The sequence below is a fragment of the Lathyrus oleraceus genome, chromosome 7 (genome assembly GCF_024323335.1).
Source record: "Lathyrus oleraceus cultivar Zhongwan6 chromosome 7, CAAS_Psat_ZW6_1.0, whole genome shotgun sequence".
Lineage (NCBI taxonomy): Eukaryota > Viridiplantae > Streptophyta > Magnoliopsida > Fabales > Fabaceae > Lathyrus > Lathyrus oleraceus.
Genome location: NC_066585.1, coordinates 408,601,800 through 408,616,993, shown reverse-complemented (window position 1 = coordinate 408,616,993; position 15,194 = coordinate 408,601,800). Strand labels below are relative to the sequence as shown.

The 15,194-nt window shown below is 39.5% G+C and overlaps 1 protein-coding gene across 1 annotated transcript; it reads left to right on the top strand.

Annotated features, from left to right (window-relative positions):
* Nucleotides 1-2,876: 2,876 nt before the first annotated feature.
* On the top strand, nucleotides 2,877-4,096 carry LOC127104072 (uncharacterized). The gene is made up of 3 exons (XM_051041286.1): nucleotides 2,877-3,368; nucleotides 3,464-3,715; nucleotides 3,809-4,096. The coding sequence occupies exons 1-3, from the start codon at nucleotides 2,877-2,879 to the stop codon at nucleotides 4,094-4,096; spliced, it is 1,032 nt and encodes a 343-aa protein (XP_050897243.1).
* Nucleotides 4,097-15,194: the final 11,098 nt, after the last annotated feature.

Sequence of the window (15,194 nt, the reverse complement as noted above, 5' to 3'; positions counted from 1 at the left end):
AGGTTTTATTTGGATCAAGCCAAACTGTCTAGCAACGAGATTGGGTTAGTAGACTATCAAAGCTATTTGGGTTTTGGTTACGTTATGATGGGAAAAAAGGAGCCTGGGGGTTAAAAATGATTCCCAAACATCCAAAAATATATTCTCATCCTTCTGCATTTCCAAGGGCAGTTGTTGGGTAAACCATTCAGGTCCAATTTTTCTACTAGCAAAGGGTGCCATGGTCGAAGTGAAATGATACCTTTTGGCAAACATCATGACATAACCGTTGAAAACTTGTCGAAGGCTAATTCCTTCATCAGTTGGCGTTAGTTGCACCAACCTAGGCCATTCGACAGTCCTGTCCTTCACTTTTTGTTCGTTCACTTCGTGTTTTACAGGAAGAGAAGCTTCAAAGGTGGCATTGAGCCATAATTGTAAGAGCCAGAAAGGTCCTGACAAATTCATTTTACCTTGGTCTTTGATGGTTTTCAAAAGATTTACACTCTCACTCAAGGATTCGTAAAGATTCGCCAAAATCATTTCACTTAAGCATAGTTTGGTTCCTACGTGAAGCTGATTGGCCATAGTGATGAATCTTTTGGCAACTTGGAGGGAACGGGAGCAAAACACATATTTTGTTAGCCATAGAGTCAAAAAGGCTATATGTTCGACATCCGAGACTTCTGTGGTATCCTTGTCATGATAATGAGACATGAATAAAGAGTATGGAGCAAAGCTAGTGTCGAAAGCTATAGAATCTTCATTTAGGTTGGTGGGGTCGAAATCTATCCCATTGGGGCGAAGGCCAACGATGGCTGCTGCGTCAAAGAGAGTGGGTGTGACCATCCCACAAGGAAGGTGAAAAGTGTTATAGGTACTGTCCCAAAATTAGAGTGAAGCTAAAAGCATATTGGGGCAAATGTTGGGTCCTACTCTCGACAATTGAATGAGGTCGAAAATACCTATTTCCTTCCAGAAATCTCCTTTAATCTTTTCAACCTTATCTAGCCAGGATAAATAGTCTAAAGGGTTTTTCGACCATGGACAAGTTCTAAAGATCCTAGCATAATTCAAATAAGTTAAATTCAACTCTCCATCATCAGTCGAACTTTGTGGGTCAATTTGTTCTACAGTTTTCTCTTGAGGTTGAGGTTTTACTCCAGCACCTATGGGTTTGGTATGGAAATAAGTGGGAAAAAATTATTTCAGACGATCTGGTTTAATATCTGGATTGGGGAGTGGACCTAACATAGCGTGACAAATACCAGAAACAAGAACAGGAATTAATACCTGGGATTTGTAGATACATTCCTTCTCTCTCTCATTGGGAGGTTCAGGAACATATTGTTGGTTTCCAATAATCATTGGTCCCTTCAACTCGTGCGCGGGATGAAGAGTTGAATCTTGAGTCTTCTTAGAGTGTTTGCTGCTGGAAGATTTTGGAGGAGCCATTGTTGAGGAGAACAAAGAAATTTTTCCAGGAAAGTTGAAAGTATGAGAATGGGTATGAAGAAGAAATTTTAAAGCGTAAAAAAGTTTCAGAGAAAATAGGTTGTGAGTATTTATAAGGGAAGATGATAAAAACGTTTGAGTTTTGATGATAATCGTAGGACACGTGGCTGAATCACAACGGTGATGATGAAGATGTGGAAGTTGAAAAAGGCCATGATGTTAGGTGTAGGAAATGATGGGGGTAAGGTCTAAACATGGGCTAGACATGACGTTTCTGAAAAAGTGTAATGATGAATCTGTTTGGGAACTTGAGATTATAAAAGCTTGGAGATAGTGGAATTAAATGACATGGCATCGAAATATTGGTTGACAACAAATGGTTGTTTCTCCAGAGTAGTCGAAACATCTTTTGCTGGGGGGCAATTTGTATACATGTATTTTTTGACGCCATGAAATTAATAAGCAGAATAGTGTTTTCGACAAATGGAGATGCTTGTTCGACACTTCGACAGATTGGTGGTTCGACATTTCGACAAGAGAAGATGTCTGCAGATGAAAAGACGTCTTTGACAAGTATGGAAGATGTTATGGTATTTCGACAAATTCGACAAGTCTGAGGAGACGCGTCGTTTCGACGTAAAGCGGAAATTCAAATTCAAAAGAGTTATGACGTTTGGCAGAAGACGCGTGGAAGCACCTGGCGAAAGGAAGTTATGCAGAGAGCCAAGTGTCATAGTTTTAGGATTTATTCGTTAGTGACAGTTATTTTGTTTGTATATAAATAGGATAGTTGTTATCAGAATGTAGTATGTGAAAACTTGTACAAAATTCCTGCAAAATACTCAAAGTACCCGTGTGAGAGAAAAGAGTCTTATCTGGAAAATGTACGTGTGAACAAACACCATTTCTTTAAAGTTTTATCTTATAAATTTCAAAGTTCTTTACCAATTTTCCTTTGCATTTACCAGTCATTTATCCTTTGCATTTACTTTATGCAATTTATTCTTCGCCATTTATTTTTCGTCATTTATCTTAGTCTTCTTAAGTTTACTTTTACTTAAGCACTTTTAGTCAATATCTTTCGTACATGAAAGACTTACAATCCAGGTTGGAAGAATCATCCAAATTTCTACTGGAAAGATCAGAGAGAGCATGTTACCCAACAGGGTCAAGGTCAATATCAGATTCAATATCAACAACAACAGCCACAACAAGTTCAGAAGAAAGAAGATTTAGAGGTTGCCATTGAAAAAATGGTTGCTCATAATATTCAGTTCCAAGAAGAGACTAGAAACAATCAGAAAAACACCACTTCATCTATAAAAAATCTTGAAATTCAGATGGGTCAGATAGCACAACAATTGGCCTAAATTTCTCAAGCTCCAGGTACCTTGCCTAGTGGTATAGTGACAAACCCTCGTGAGCATAATAATCTTACTGTTATGGTGACAAGAAGTGGTAAGTCTACTGAGAAATCAGAAGAAAACGCTGCCGAAGAAGATGGGTTGTTGGAAGTCGAGTTAGAAATTAAAGAACCGAAGAAAACTGAGGAGGATGTGGTGATAATGCCTATAAAGGAGAAAGAAAAAGTTGTCAAGCCAATCATTAAACTTCGTTATCCTTCGAAACAAAAGAAGAAAGACCAACATGAGAATAATTTTGAGAAGTTTTTGGAGATGTTTAAGAAACTTGAGATAAACATTCCATTTTCTGAAGCTCTGGAGCAAATGCCAATATATGCCAAATTCATGAAAGACATCATCTCCAAAAAGCGCTCCATGAATATAGACCTGGTCATCCTCACTAAAACTTGTAGTGCTATTCTCCAAGGTATGAAAATTCCTGTGAAAAAGAAAGATATGGGTTCGGTTACTATTCCTTGCACTATTGGTGATAGAAAATTCAAGAAGGCTCTGATTGATTTGGGAGCTAGTGTAAGTTTGATACCGCTGTCCATTTATAAAAAATTGGGCCTTGGCACCGTTCAAGACATTAGGATGACTCGTTAGTTTGTTGATTGCTCAATTAGGTGACCTTATGGAATTGTGGAAGATGTTTTGGTAAAGTAGATAAATTTGTATTTCCGATTGACTTTGTCATTCTTGAGATGCCTGAAGATGAGGAGATCCCTCTCATTTTGGACAGACCATTTTTAGAGACAAGACGGTGTATGATAGACATAGATGAAGAAAAAATGACCCTCAAAGTCTATGATGAAGAATTGAAAATTGATGTTCGAAACACTATGCAATACAAAGATGATGTTGGCACGAGTCACACTGTATAGGTAATAGATCAAGTGGTTGCTCAAGAAATTGAAATGAAAACACCTCAGTTACATTTATAACGTGTTTTGAGCTTGTCAATTTTTGAGAAAGATGAAGACGATAGAGAGTCAGAAGTGCTAGCCATGATGGAGGAACAACCTCAGTGGATTAGATCTAAACCACACCGGTGGGAAGATTTAAGACCACCCCAACCATCAGAAAATACTCAAGAGCCTAAAAAGGGGGAAAATTTGAAACAATTACCTGAGAATCTGAAGTATGTGTTCCTTGATGCTGAAAAGAAGTGCCTAACCATTATCAATTCTAGTTTAAAAAGTTTTCAAGAAGAAGAAATCATCAAAGTACTCAAGAAATACAAGAGTGATATTGGATGAGCGATTGAGGATTTGAAAGGTATTAGCCCGACAGTTTATATGCACAAGATCTTGATTGAAGATGACCATAAGACAGTAGTTCAACCACAATGAAGACTTAATCCAACTATGAAAGAAGTGGTTTGCAAAGAGGTTGTAAAGTTGTTGGATGCAGGGTTTACCCCATATTCGGCAGCTCATGGGTTAGTCCAGTGCACGTGGTACCAAAAAGGGGGGGGACTACTGTGATAAAAAATGAGAAAAATGAGTTGATCCAACTAGAACTGTTACAGGTTGGAGAGTGTGCATTCATTACAGAAGGCTGAATATTGCAACAATAAAGGACCATTTCCCTTTGCCATTCATTGATTAAATGTTGGAAAGGTTAGCCGGTCATGATTACTATTGTTTCCTTGACGGATACTCGGGGTACAATCAGATTGCAGTGACCCCTGAAGATCAAGAGAAGATCGCTTTCACATGTCCTTATGGTATTTTCGCATACAGAAGAATGCCATTTGGGTTGTCCAACGCACCTGCCACATTTCAGAGGTGTATGACATCCATATTCGCGGACATGCTTGAAAAGCATATGGAAGTGTTTATGGATGACTTTTCTTTTTTTGGTTCTTCTTTTGATAAATGTTTGACTAACTTATCTCTTATGCTAGAAAGATGCCAACAAAAAAATTGATCCTAAATTGGGAGAAGTGCCATTTTATGGTACGTGAAGGCATCATGTTGGGACCTAAAATTTCCAACAGCGGCATAGAAGTAGACAAAGAAAAAGTGGAGGTAATAGCTAATTTACCACCACCAGTGAATGAAAAAGGTATAAGAAGCTTCTTGGGACATGCAGGTTTTTACTGCAGGTTCATCAGAGACTTTTCTAAGATCGCCAAACTGTTGACGAACTTGCTGGTGAAAGACACACCTTTTCTATTTGACAAAAAGTGAAGCGAAGCTTTTGAAATCCTGAAGAGGGAGTTGGTGTCTGCTCCTATAGTGATTGCCCCTGATTGGTCTCTCCCCTTTGAGATCACGTGTGATGCCAATGATAATGCAGTGGGGCAGTGCTAGGACAAAGAAAGGAGAAGTTCTTGCATATGATTTATTATGCAAGTCACGTGTTGAATCCTGCCTAAATGGATTATGTAACCACTGAAAAAGAATTGCTCGCGGTTGTGCATGCGTTTGATAAATTCAGGTCTTACCTATTAGGATCAAAGATAATTATTTATACTGACCACGCTGCTTTGAAATATCTTTTTGCCAAACAGAAATCTAAACCGAGGTTGCTGAGATGGATTCTACTTCTGCAAGAGTTTGATATGGAAATCAGAGACAAAAAGGATTGTGAAAATACTGTTGCTGATCACTTATCCCGAATGTCCCCGATAGAAGAAACAGAGGAGAAACACCCAATCAAGGATGAGTTCATCGACGAACGAATCCTAGTTGTCACCGGTGTTCCATGGTTCACAGATTATGCGAATTATTTGGTGGGTGGACTAATACCTGGGGATTTTGATTCTAACAAAAGGAAAAAGTTTTTGCATAATTGCAGGTTTTATTTGTGGGACGACCCATTCTTGTACAAAAAAGGAATATATGGGTTGGTTCAAAGGTGTGTTCCAGAGGAAGAACAAATGGGCATCCTCAAAGCTTGGTATGACTCAGAATGTGGAGGACACATTAGTGGCGATAGAACAACAATAAAAGTCCTCCAATCTGGGTTTTACTGGCCTACACTGTTCAAGGATGCTCAAAGTATAGTAAAAGAATGTGATATATGTCAGAGGACGATTAATATTTCAAAGAGAAATCAGATGCCTCAAAAGGCCATGTTGGAGGTAGAGTTGTTCGATGTATGGGGAATAGACTTCATAGGACCTTTTCCACCGTCATTTGGAAAGCATTACATTTTGGTCACTGTTGATTATGTGTCAAAGTGGGTAGAAGTTGTAGCATTACCCACAAATGATGCTAAAGTGGTGGTCACTTTCCTAAAAAACTACATTTTCTCTAGGTCTGGGGTGCCAAGAGCACTAATCAATGACGAAGGTACTCATTTTCTAAACAAGTTGATGAAGAATATGTTAAGGAAATACAACGTCAATCATAAGATTGCCACACCATATCATCCTCAGACAAGTGGACAGGTTGAAGTATCGAACCGACATATAAAGCAGATTCTAGAAAAGTTTGTCAGTGCTTATCGAAAGGATTAATCAATAAAGTTGGAAGATGCACTGTGGGAGTACTTAACAATGTTTAAAACCCCGATAGGTATTTCCCTTTATCAATTGGTTTACGTTAAAGCATGTCATTTACCGCTCGAATTAGAGCACAAGGCATTTTGGGCCTCCAAATTCCTGAATTGTGACCTTTCAAAAGTAGGGGAATCTCAGATTCTTCAACTACATGAGCTAGAAGTGTTTAGAAATCGGGATTATGAAAATGGCAAAATATACAAAGAGAAAACGAAAAAAATGGCATGACCAAAGAATTCAGAAGAAAGAATTTTCGGAGGAACAATTGGTGTTGTTATTCAATTCCAGGTTGAAGTTATTCCCTAGAAAGTTGAGGTCGAGATGGTCTAGACCTTTTATGATTCATAAAGTATTCCCGCATGGAACAATTGAGATCGAAAATCTAGCGAACGGGAAGACTTTTAAGGTGAATGGACAGAGATTAAAACCATACTACCAAGGACAAGAGAGTGGTCTGATAGATGAGGTCTGTCTTACCTGATAGGATGGACGACAGTCGAGCCATGTGACGTTAAATGAAGTGCTTTGTGGGAGACAACCCACACATTTTTATTTCTAATTATTCTCTATGTTTTGTTTGTTATTTTAGGTTTGCGCAATGCTCTGCATAAAAGGACGGAGACACTTACGTTAATGTGAGAGTCATACCGGAAGGAAGGACCATATCTGAAAATAAAAGAGAGGAAGATTTTTTATGAGAACCAGCAGCCTGACACGGCCTCCCGTGTCAGGACCATGACAAAAGCCTTCAAATTAAGAATTACAGACGCCTGACACGACCAACCGTGGTGCTTGACACGACCTGTGTTAGGAGAATTGAAGAAAAGGGTGAAAATTAACATTGGCAGAAGCCTAAAACGGTCGCTCGTGTCAACTGACACGGCCCGTGTTAGGACCACTGAAGACCATGCCCTAAAGATGTTGAGTTACAGCAGCCTGACACAGCCCGTATCAGACTTACGAATTTGAATTTTTGAAAAAAACTTTGGACCCTTATGTGGACCCCACCCTTCATTAAAGCCCACTAACCACTCATTACACCCACTTAACACCTTCTAAAATCTGATTACCACTCATTCTCACTTATCATCTCTCACAAACTTCATCTTCTCCACCTTCACTCTCTACAAAACCTAACCTTCCATTAAAACCTCTCCAAAAATCTCCCACCTTTACCACCATATTAACCCCAAAACAAAAACTCCCTCCATGAATCCTTCTCCATTTTTCGCCCTCATCACAACCATGGTGTCCATTTTCTCTAATTCCAATTTCGAATTTCTCTTAATTTTTGCAGGTACGAAAATGCCCCTAAGGAGGATTGTTCAAGGGAAGCAACAAATGGCCGATACCTCGAGGCCACGAAAGAGGAGCAGTCCTAATCCGAACCCGCACAACATTGTCTTCGATAATCCGGAGCAGGAGAAACGGTACGCCATTCATAGAAAGCGGAAGTTAACCCCCACCAGGTGTATGTGCGAACAAACCCTTCATGATTTAGGCTTAAAGATTGAAATTTATAGGATGTTCCATGTGTTGGGTATGTTGGAATTCATGAGTCTCGAAGCGCATACTCATGAGCGCATCACGCTTGAATTTTTGAGCACACTTGAATTCCAACTAGAGAAGCAGTGGATTAACACGATGAGGTACTACTATGGTACTCCCCGCTTTCGTCTTTTTAATAGTTATCATGAGCTATCTGTTGAGGAGTTGGCTGGTATTCTCTGACTCCCACTGTACGGACCTGGTGCGGTCCCTGAAGGGTTTGCTCCACAAGATTTTCGGGCTACTATTATTGGAAAGACTGATTACACATCCAAAGGTGCAAAAGCCTCCGACATCCAGAACCCGTGCTTCCGATATGCCCAAAAAGGTTTGGCATATACTCTGTTTGGACGGGGTGATAGTACGGGCATGATAACTCAGTAGGAGTTGTTCTTCCTGTACTCGATGGAACATAATCAGGCCATCAGTGTTGCTACCTTTGCAGCTGATTACTTGGGGAGAGTTGGTCGGGCAGACTCCGGTGGTATTTCTGTTGGGGGCATGATTACCCAGATTGCTGAACATTTTGGTTATCATGCGGTTTTGCTTGAAGAGACCCTAGTGGCAGGTAAGACAAAAATTGATATGACAACCCTCATCCAACAAGGTATGATTTCTATTGCACATGATTACTACTCTGTTATGATCCATTAAAGGTTTATCATTGCACTACCTAATCCTGACAGAGTAAGTATTGCTGGTTGTGCTAATTGGTTGTATGTGAGTGCTGACCCTGATGCAGAGGAAGGCTACGATGCTGAAAATATGGTTGTAGGTGAACAGATGCATGTAGACGAGCAGCATCAGGAGGCGTTTGTACCCCCTCTCCAAGAGCCAACCCAATAGGGTGTTGGGTCATCATCCATGTATCACGACTAGTGGGCATGGGTACAAACCGAGCTCGGTGACCTTATAACCGAGCAATCAGGATAAGGCATCGAGCAGACTCGAAAAGGAGTGGTTTTGGATGAAATGAACCTGATGATGCGACAATTGATGTTGCATTTACCGCCCCAGCCTCCTCAGTAGGAAACTGTGAGTCACCCTCCTTCTATCTTGCTCTAAAACATTGAGGCCAAATGTTTAGTTCAAGTGTGGGGAAGGTTTAATTATGCTTTTTGTTTTATGTTTTTTATTTTACTATTTCCCATTTTGTTTATTATTTTACATTTGGTTTGTTTTTACTGTTGGGTATCATTTGCTGCATGTATTTCAGGTTCTTGGTGTTATTGTTGGATTAGGTATGGCCATTAGTGGTAGTGGAAGAAATGATCACTCCACTTACTGTTGCTAGTTATGAATGGTCTTCCCAAAAATTTGATACTGCTGAAGAAAAATATCAGACGCAACTGTCTCAAGCTCGACTAACGTAGGTTCCCTGTGAATTCCGAGATGAGTAAGAAGCTGCACCATACTAGAAGTAATGTGGAATCTGTCAAGCATTACCAACATGGTGAGCGCATAAAAAGCCAAACACATTTGTCATCATGAGCGATATTCAGGTATGTCTTTATCACTCTGAGTTTGCGTAAATTCTCTGAGAATATTACTACATATATACACAGACCGGGGCACGTTGTTTGAATAATAGCCATGAGACTTTCTAGCCATCCCATAATATTATCCCTTGTTAACTCCTGTTGGTTCTATATGTTGGCATCAACTTTGGTAAAACCTAGAGTGTTCACAAGTTGTCACAAGTGTTGTCTTGACATAAGATAACAAGATCCTGCAGGGTGTTTAAAATGTGGATGTGCAGGATTTAGCTGAGATGTCAGACCCGATGTCAAGACATCTGTATACATAACATTCAGTCTGAATGTTATGTATTGTGTGATTGCGCTTTTTATGCCAATCTATGTGTGATTGATGAGATGATTGAACGCGCCATTCAATCAGTATTTAAAACCAGATTGACTTATTTTCCAACAAGATATAATCAGCTGTCATAAGAAGATACGAATGGAAAATAGTTTTAGGGTTTTATGATGTCCAAGCCCAGCCAAACGCTTCTATATAAAGGGCATGGAAAACCTGGTTTTAACACACAAGAAATAATGAACGAAATAGTGAGAGAGAATAAGGGTTCTAGTCTTGTGTGGTCGTGTGTATTGTGAGCCATTCATTCATCCATAGATGATTGAATTGGACTGACTTTTGAGTTGTAATTTGTCCACTCTAAGCTTTGAAGCATGAGTGTGTGTTTACTTGGTTGAAGCTTTTAAGCAAGATCAAGTATGTGTTCTTGAAGATTGTCTTCTTTCATTGTAATATTTGTTTTTACATCACTGCTGTGATTGAGGGGGAGCGAGTAGGATCTCTTATCTAAGAGTTCTTAGATAGAAGTCACACGGGGTAAAGATTAGGTGAAAAGACTATAACTTGAAGTTGTTTACTGAGAGTCTTTGAATTAATTCTGTTTAGTGGATTTCCTTCATGGCTTGGTAGCCCCCAGATGTAGGTGAGTTTGCACCGAACTGGGTTAACAATTTCTTGTGTCACTTGTATTACTGTTCTTTATCTTTTATCCTGTTTATATTGTTCAGATATTAGTGTCGTGACATTACCTTCAACATCTCATATCTGATACCAGAATTTCAATTGGTATCAGAGCAGGCATCCTGCTCTGGTTCTGGGTGAGATCTATGGACGTTACTTTCTAGTACTATGAATAGAGACGGAAGATCTGTTCACAGACCACCAATTCTGGATGGATCTAACTATGACTACTGGAAACCTCGAATGGTAGCCTTCCTGAAATATTTGGATAATAAGGTTTGGAAGGCTATTCTAACAGGCTGGGAACATCCAATTATTACTAAGGAAGGAGAAGTTACAACTGATAAGAAGGCTGAGGAACAATGGACCAAGGAGGACGATAAACTAGACCTTGGAAACTTTAAAGCATTGAATGCTATATTCAATGGGGTTGATAAGAACATCTTCAGACTGGTGAACAACTGTGAGGTGGCTAAAGATGCTTAGAATATTCTCAAAACCACTCATGAAGGCACCTCTAGAGTGAAGATGTCTAGATTGCAGCTGCTCACTACCAAGTTTGAAAATTCGTGGATGAAAGAAGATGAAAATATTCATGACTTTCATATGAATATCCTTGAAATTGCTAATGCCTTAGGAGCCCTGGGTGAGAAGATGTCAGATGAAAAACTAGTGAGGAAAATACTCAGGTCACTTCCCAAGAGATTTGCCATGAAAGTGACAGCCATAGAAGAATCCCAAGACATTTGCAATATGAGAGTGGATGAGCTAATTGGATCCCTCCAAACATTTGAGTTGGGAATGTGTGATGGATCTGAAAAGAAAGTCAAAAGCATAGCCTTCATGTCAAACACTGAAGAGAAAGAGGAAGAAAGTGGTCAAGATACTGATGAAGATCTGGCAAATGATGTAGCATTACTGGGGAGACAGATCAACAAACTTCTGAAAAAGATAGATGTAAGGTCTAAGTCTAATGTCAAGAACATCTCATTTGACATCAGTAGGTCCAATGATGCTGGAAGAAGAACAAGATCTGATGAAAAGTACAAACAAGGAAAAGGAGTTCAGTGCCATGAATGTGATGGGTGTGGACACATTAGAGCTGAATGTGGGACCTACCTCAAGAAACAGAAGAAGAGTTTTGCTGCTACTTGGTCTGATGAAAGTGAAACAAAAGGAGAGTCTACAAATCTTGTGACTGCCTTGACTGGAAGATGGGGTTTCGATGAAGACTCAAGTGATGATGAAGTAACCTTTGATGAGTTAGCCACTACCTACAGAAAGTTGTGTCACAGAAGTGAAGAAGTGTGTCAACAAGTGGAAAGTCAGAAGAAATTGATAACACAACTGGAGAATGAGAAGACAGAACACTTGGAAACCATCTCTAAGTTGAAGACTGAAGCAATGTTCTTGAACTCCAAACTGGATGAGATGACAAAGTATGTCAGAATTCTAAACAATGAATCTGACACCTTAGACAAAATTCTCCAGACTGGAAAAATGGCAGGAGACAAGTCTGGACTTGGGTTCAATGAATCTAAACCTGAGTGTAGTCACACTGGTAGCAAACCAAAGATGTCACATCATGTGTCACAACATCATAAGGAAAGACAACATAAAGGAAAACACCAAAGATGGAGATGTCATTACTGTGGAAAATTTGGCCATATAAAACCATTCTGCTTTAAGTTGTATGGCTATCCTAGTCCTTCTCATCATCAACCTAGACCTAAACACCACATCCCTGTCAATAGAAAACAATGGGTTCCTAGGAATGGTGCTACTAACCTTATAGCTCACACTTCCTTCAGAGTTTCAGCCAAAGAAGACTGATATTTTGATAGTGGATGCTCCAAACACATGACTGGAAGCAAAAACCTGCTAATTGACATTCATCCTCATGCCACCAGCTATGTAACCTTTGGTGATGGAGCAAAGGGTGAAATCAAGGGGATTAGAAAGCTAAACTGCCCTGGAGTCCCTAACCTTGACAATGTGCTACTTGTTAAAGGACTGACTGCAAACCTAATCAACATCAGTCAACTATGTGACCAAGGTCTAAATGTAAACTTCACAAAAACTGGATGTCTGATTACTAATAAAGAAAATGAAGTGATCATGAAAGGAGTCAGGTCTAAGGACAAATGCTATATGTGGAATTCTCAAGAAACTGGTTATTCATCAATGTGTACTCTAGCCAAAGAAGAAGAAGTGAAGCTATGGCATAAAAAATTGGGCCATCTGCATCTTAAAGGAATGAAGAGGATTATATCTGTTGAAGCTGTCAGAGGAATCCCAAACTTAAAGATTGATGAAGGAAGAGTTTGTGGGGAGTGTCAGATTGGAAAACAGACAAAGATGTCACATCAGAAGCTCAGACATGACACCACTTCCAGAGTGCTGGAACTTCTCCACATGGACTTGATGGGACCTATGCAGGTGGAAAGTCTTGGTGGGAAAAAGTATGCTTATATGGTGGTGGATGACTTCTCCAGATACACCTGAGTCAATTTTATAAGGGAAAAATCTGATGTATTTGAGGTATTCAAAGATCTTTGCCTAAGACTTCAAAGAGAAAAAGAAAGTCAGGTTATCAGAATCAAAAGTGATCATGGGAAAGAATTTGAGAACATCAAATTTGCTGGACTCTGTGCATCTGAAGGAATTAGTCATGAGTTCTCACCTCCCATTATCCCTCAGCAGAATGGTGTGGTAGAAAGGAAAAATAGAACTCTCCAAGAATCTGCCAGAGCTATGATTCATGCTAAGAAATTGCCCTACCACTTTTGGGCTGAAGCTATGAACACAACCTGCTATGTTCACAACAGAGTAACCCTGAAGAAAGGGACTCCTACTACTTTATATGAAGTCTGGAAAGGAAGAAGACCTACTGTCAAATACTTCCATGTGTTTGGTAGTAAATGTTATATATTGACTGATCGTGAACAAAGAAGGAAGATGGATCCCAAGAGTGATGAAGGAATATTTCTGGGCTACTCAACAAACAGCAGAGCATTTAGAGTGTTTAATTCCAGAACAAAAGTAATGATGGAATCTATCAATGTTGTGGTTGATGATCAACAGACTGATGTCACAGACGATGTTAAGACATCTCTAAATGATGCTCCAGCTGATTTCCCAGACAAAAGTAATGAGAGTGAACTCACTCAAGCTGAACCTGAAGCTGACAAAATTAATTAGGGACCCTCTATCAGAATTCAGAAGGATCATCCTAAAGATCTCATTATAGGAGACCCAAATAAAGGGGTCACAACTAGATCAAGGGAAGTGATCTCACATGGCTGTTTTGTGTCTAAGATTGAGCCTAGGAATGTCAAGGAAGCCTTGAGTGATGAATTCTGGATCAATGCCATGCAGGAAGAGTTAGGCCAATTCAAGAGAAATGAAGTATGGGAACTGGTTCCAAGACCTGAAGGAATAAATGTCATTGGAACAAAGTGGGTTTACAAGAATAAATCTGATGAACAAGGGGTGGTTACTAAAAATAAAGCAAGATTAGTAGCACAAGGATACACTCAATTTGAAGGAGTTGACTTTAATGAAACATTTTCCCCTATAGCTCGCCTTGAGTCCATTAGACTATTGCTTGGAGTGACATGTATTCTTAAGTTTAAACTGTTCCAAATGGATATAAAAGTGCCTTCTTGAATGGTTACCTAAATGAGGGAGTGTATGTTGAACAACCTAAAGGGTTCACAAATCCAAATCTTCCAAAGCATGTGTATAAGTTAGGAAATCCCTCTATGGTTTGAAACAAGCTCCTAGGGCTTGGTATGATAGACTCACAGTGTTTCTCATTGACAATGGATACAGGAAGGGAGGCATTGATAAGACCTTATTTGTTAAAAATGAAGGAGGAAAACTCATGGTGGCTCAGATATATGTGGATGATATTGTGTTTGGTGGGATGTCAGATAAGATGGTCGAACATTTTGTTAAACAAATGCAGTCTGAATTTGAAATGAGCCTTGTTGGAGAGCTGACCTATTTTCTTGGGCTACAAGTCAAGCAGATGGAAGATTCTATCTTTCTATCTCAAAGCAAATATTCCAGAAACATTGTTAAGAAGTTTGGCATGGAGAATGCAAGTCATAAAAGGACACCTGCTCCTACTCATCTGAAAGTCTCCAAAGATGAAAATGGTGTTAGTGTAGATCAAAGTCTCTACAGAAGCATGATAGGGAGTCTGCTATATCTCACAGCAAGCAGACCTGACATTGCTTTTGTTGTAGGTGTTTGTGCTAGATATCAAGCTGAACCAAAAGTCAGTCACATAAACCAAGTGAAAAGGATACTGAAATATGTCAATGGCACCATTGACTATGGGATGTTGTACACTCATAGATCTGGACCTGTGCTGACTGGATACTGTGATGCTGATTAGGCTGGAAGTGTTGATGATAGGAAAAGCACATCAGGAGGATGCTTCTTCTTGGGGAACAACTTAATCTCATGGTTCAGTAAGAAACAAAATTGTGTGTCTCTGTCCACCGCTGAAGCTGAATACATAGCAGCTGGAAGTAGTTGTTCTCAACTGGTTTGGATGAAACAGATGCTGACTGAATACAATGTCACGCAAGATGTCATGACATTATACTGTGACAACCTGAGTGCTATAAATATTTCTAAGAATCCTATTCAGCACAACAGGACAAAACATATTGATATCCGTCATCATTTTATTAGAGAACTAGTGGAAGATAAAATCATAGCCCTGGAGCATGTTGCTACTGAAATGCAGTTAGCTGATATATTTACAAAGGCTTTGGATGCTAATC

What these genes read in the sequence shown, in the direction of transcription:
- LOC127104072 (XM_051041286.1), top strand. Translation starts at nt 2,877, where the DNA reads ATGGTGACAAGAAGTGGTAAGTCTACTGAGAAATCAGAAGAAAACGCT. An exon ending in TGATTGATTTGGGAGCTAGT is followed by an intron (nt 3,369 to 3,463) that starts GTAAGTTTGATA and finishes TTGCTCAATTAG; the next exon opens with GTGACCTTATGGAATTGTGG. An exon ending in ATGTTGGCACGAGTCACACT is followed by an intron (nt 3,716 to 3,808) that starts GTATAGGTAATA and finishes TCAATTTTTGAG; the next exon opens with AAAGATGAAGACGATAGAGA.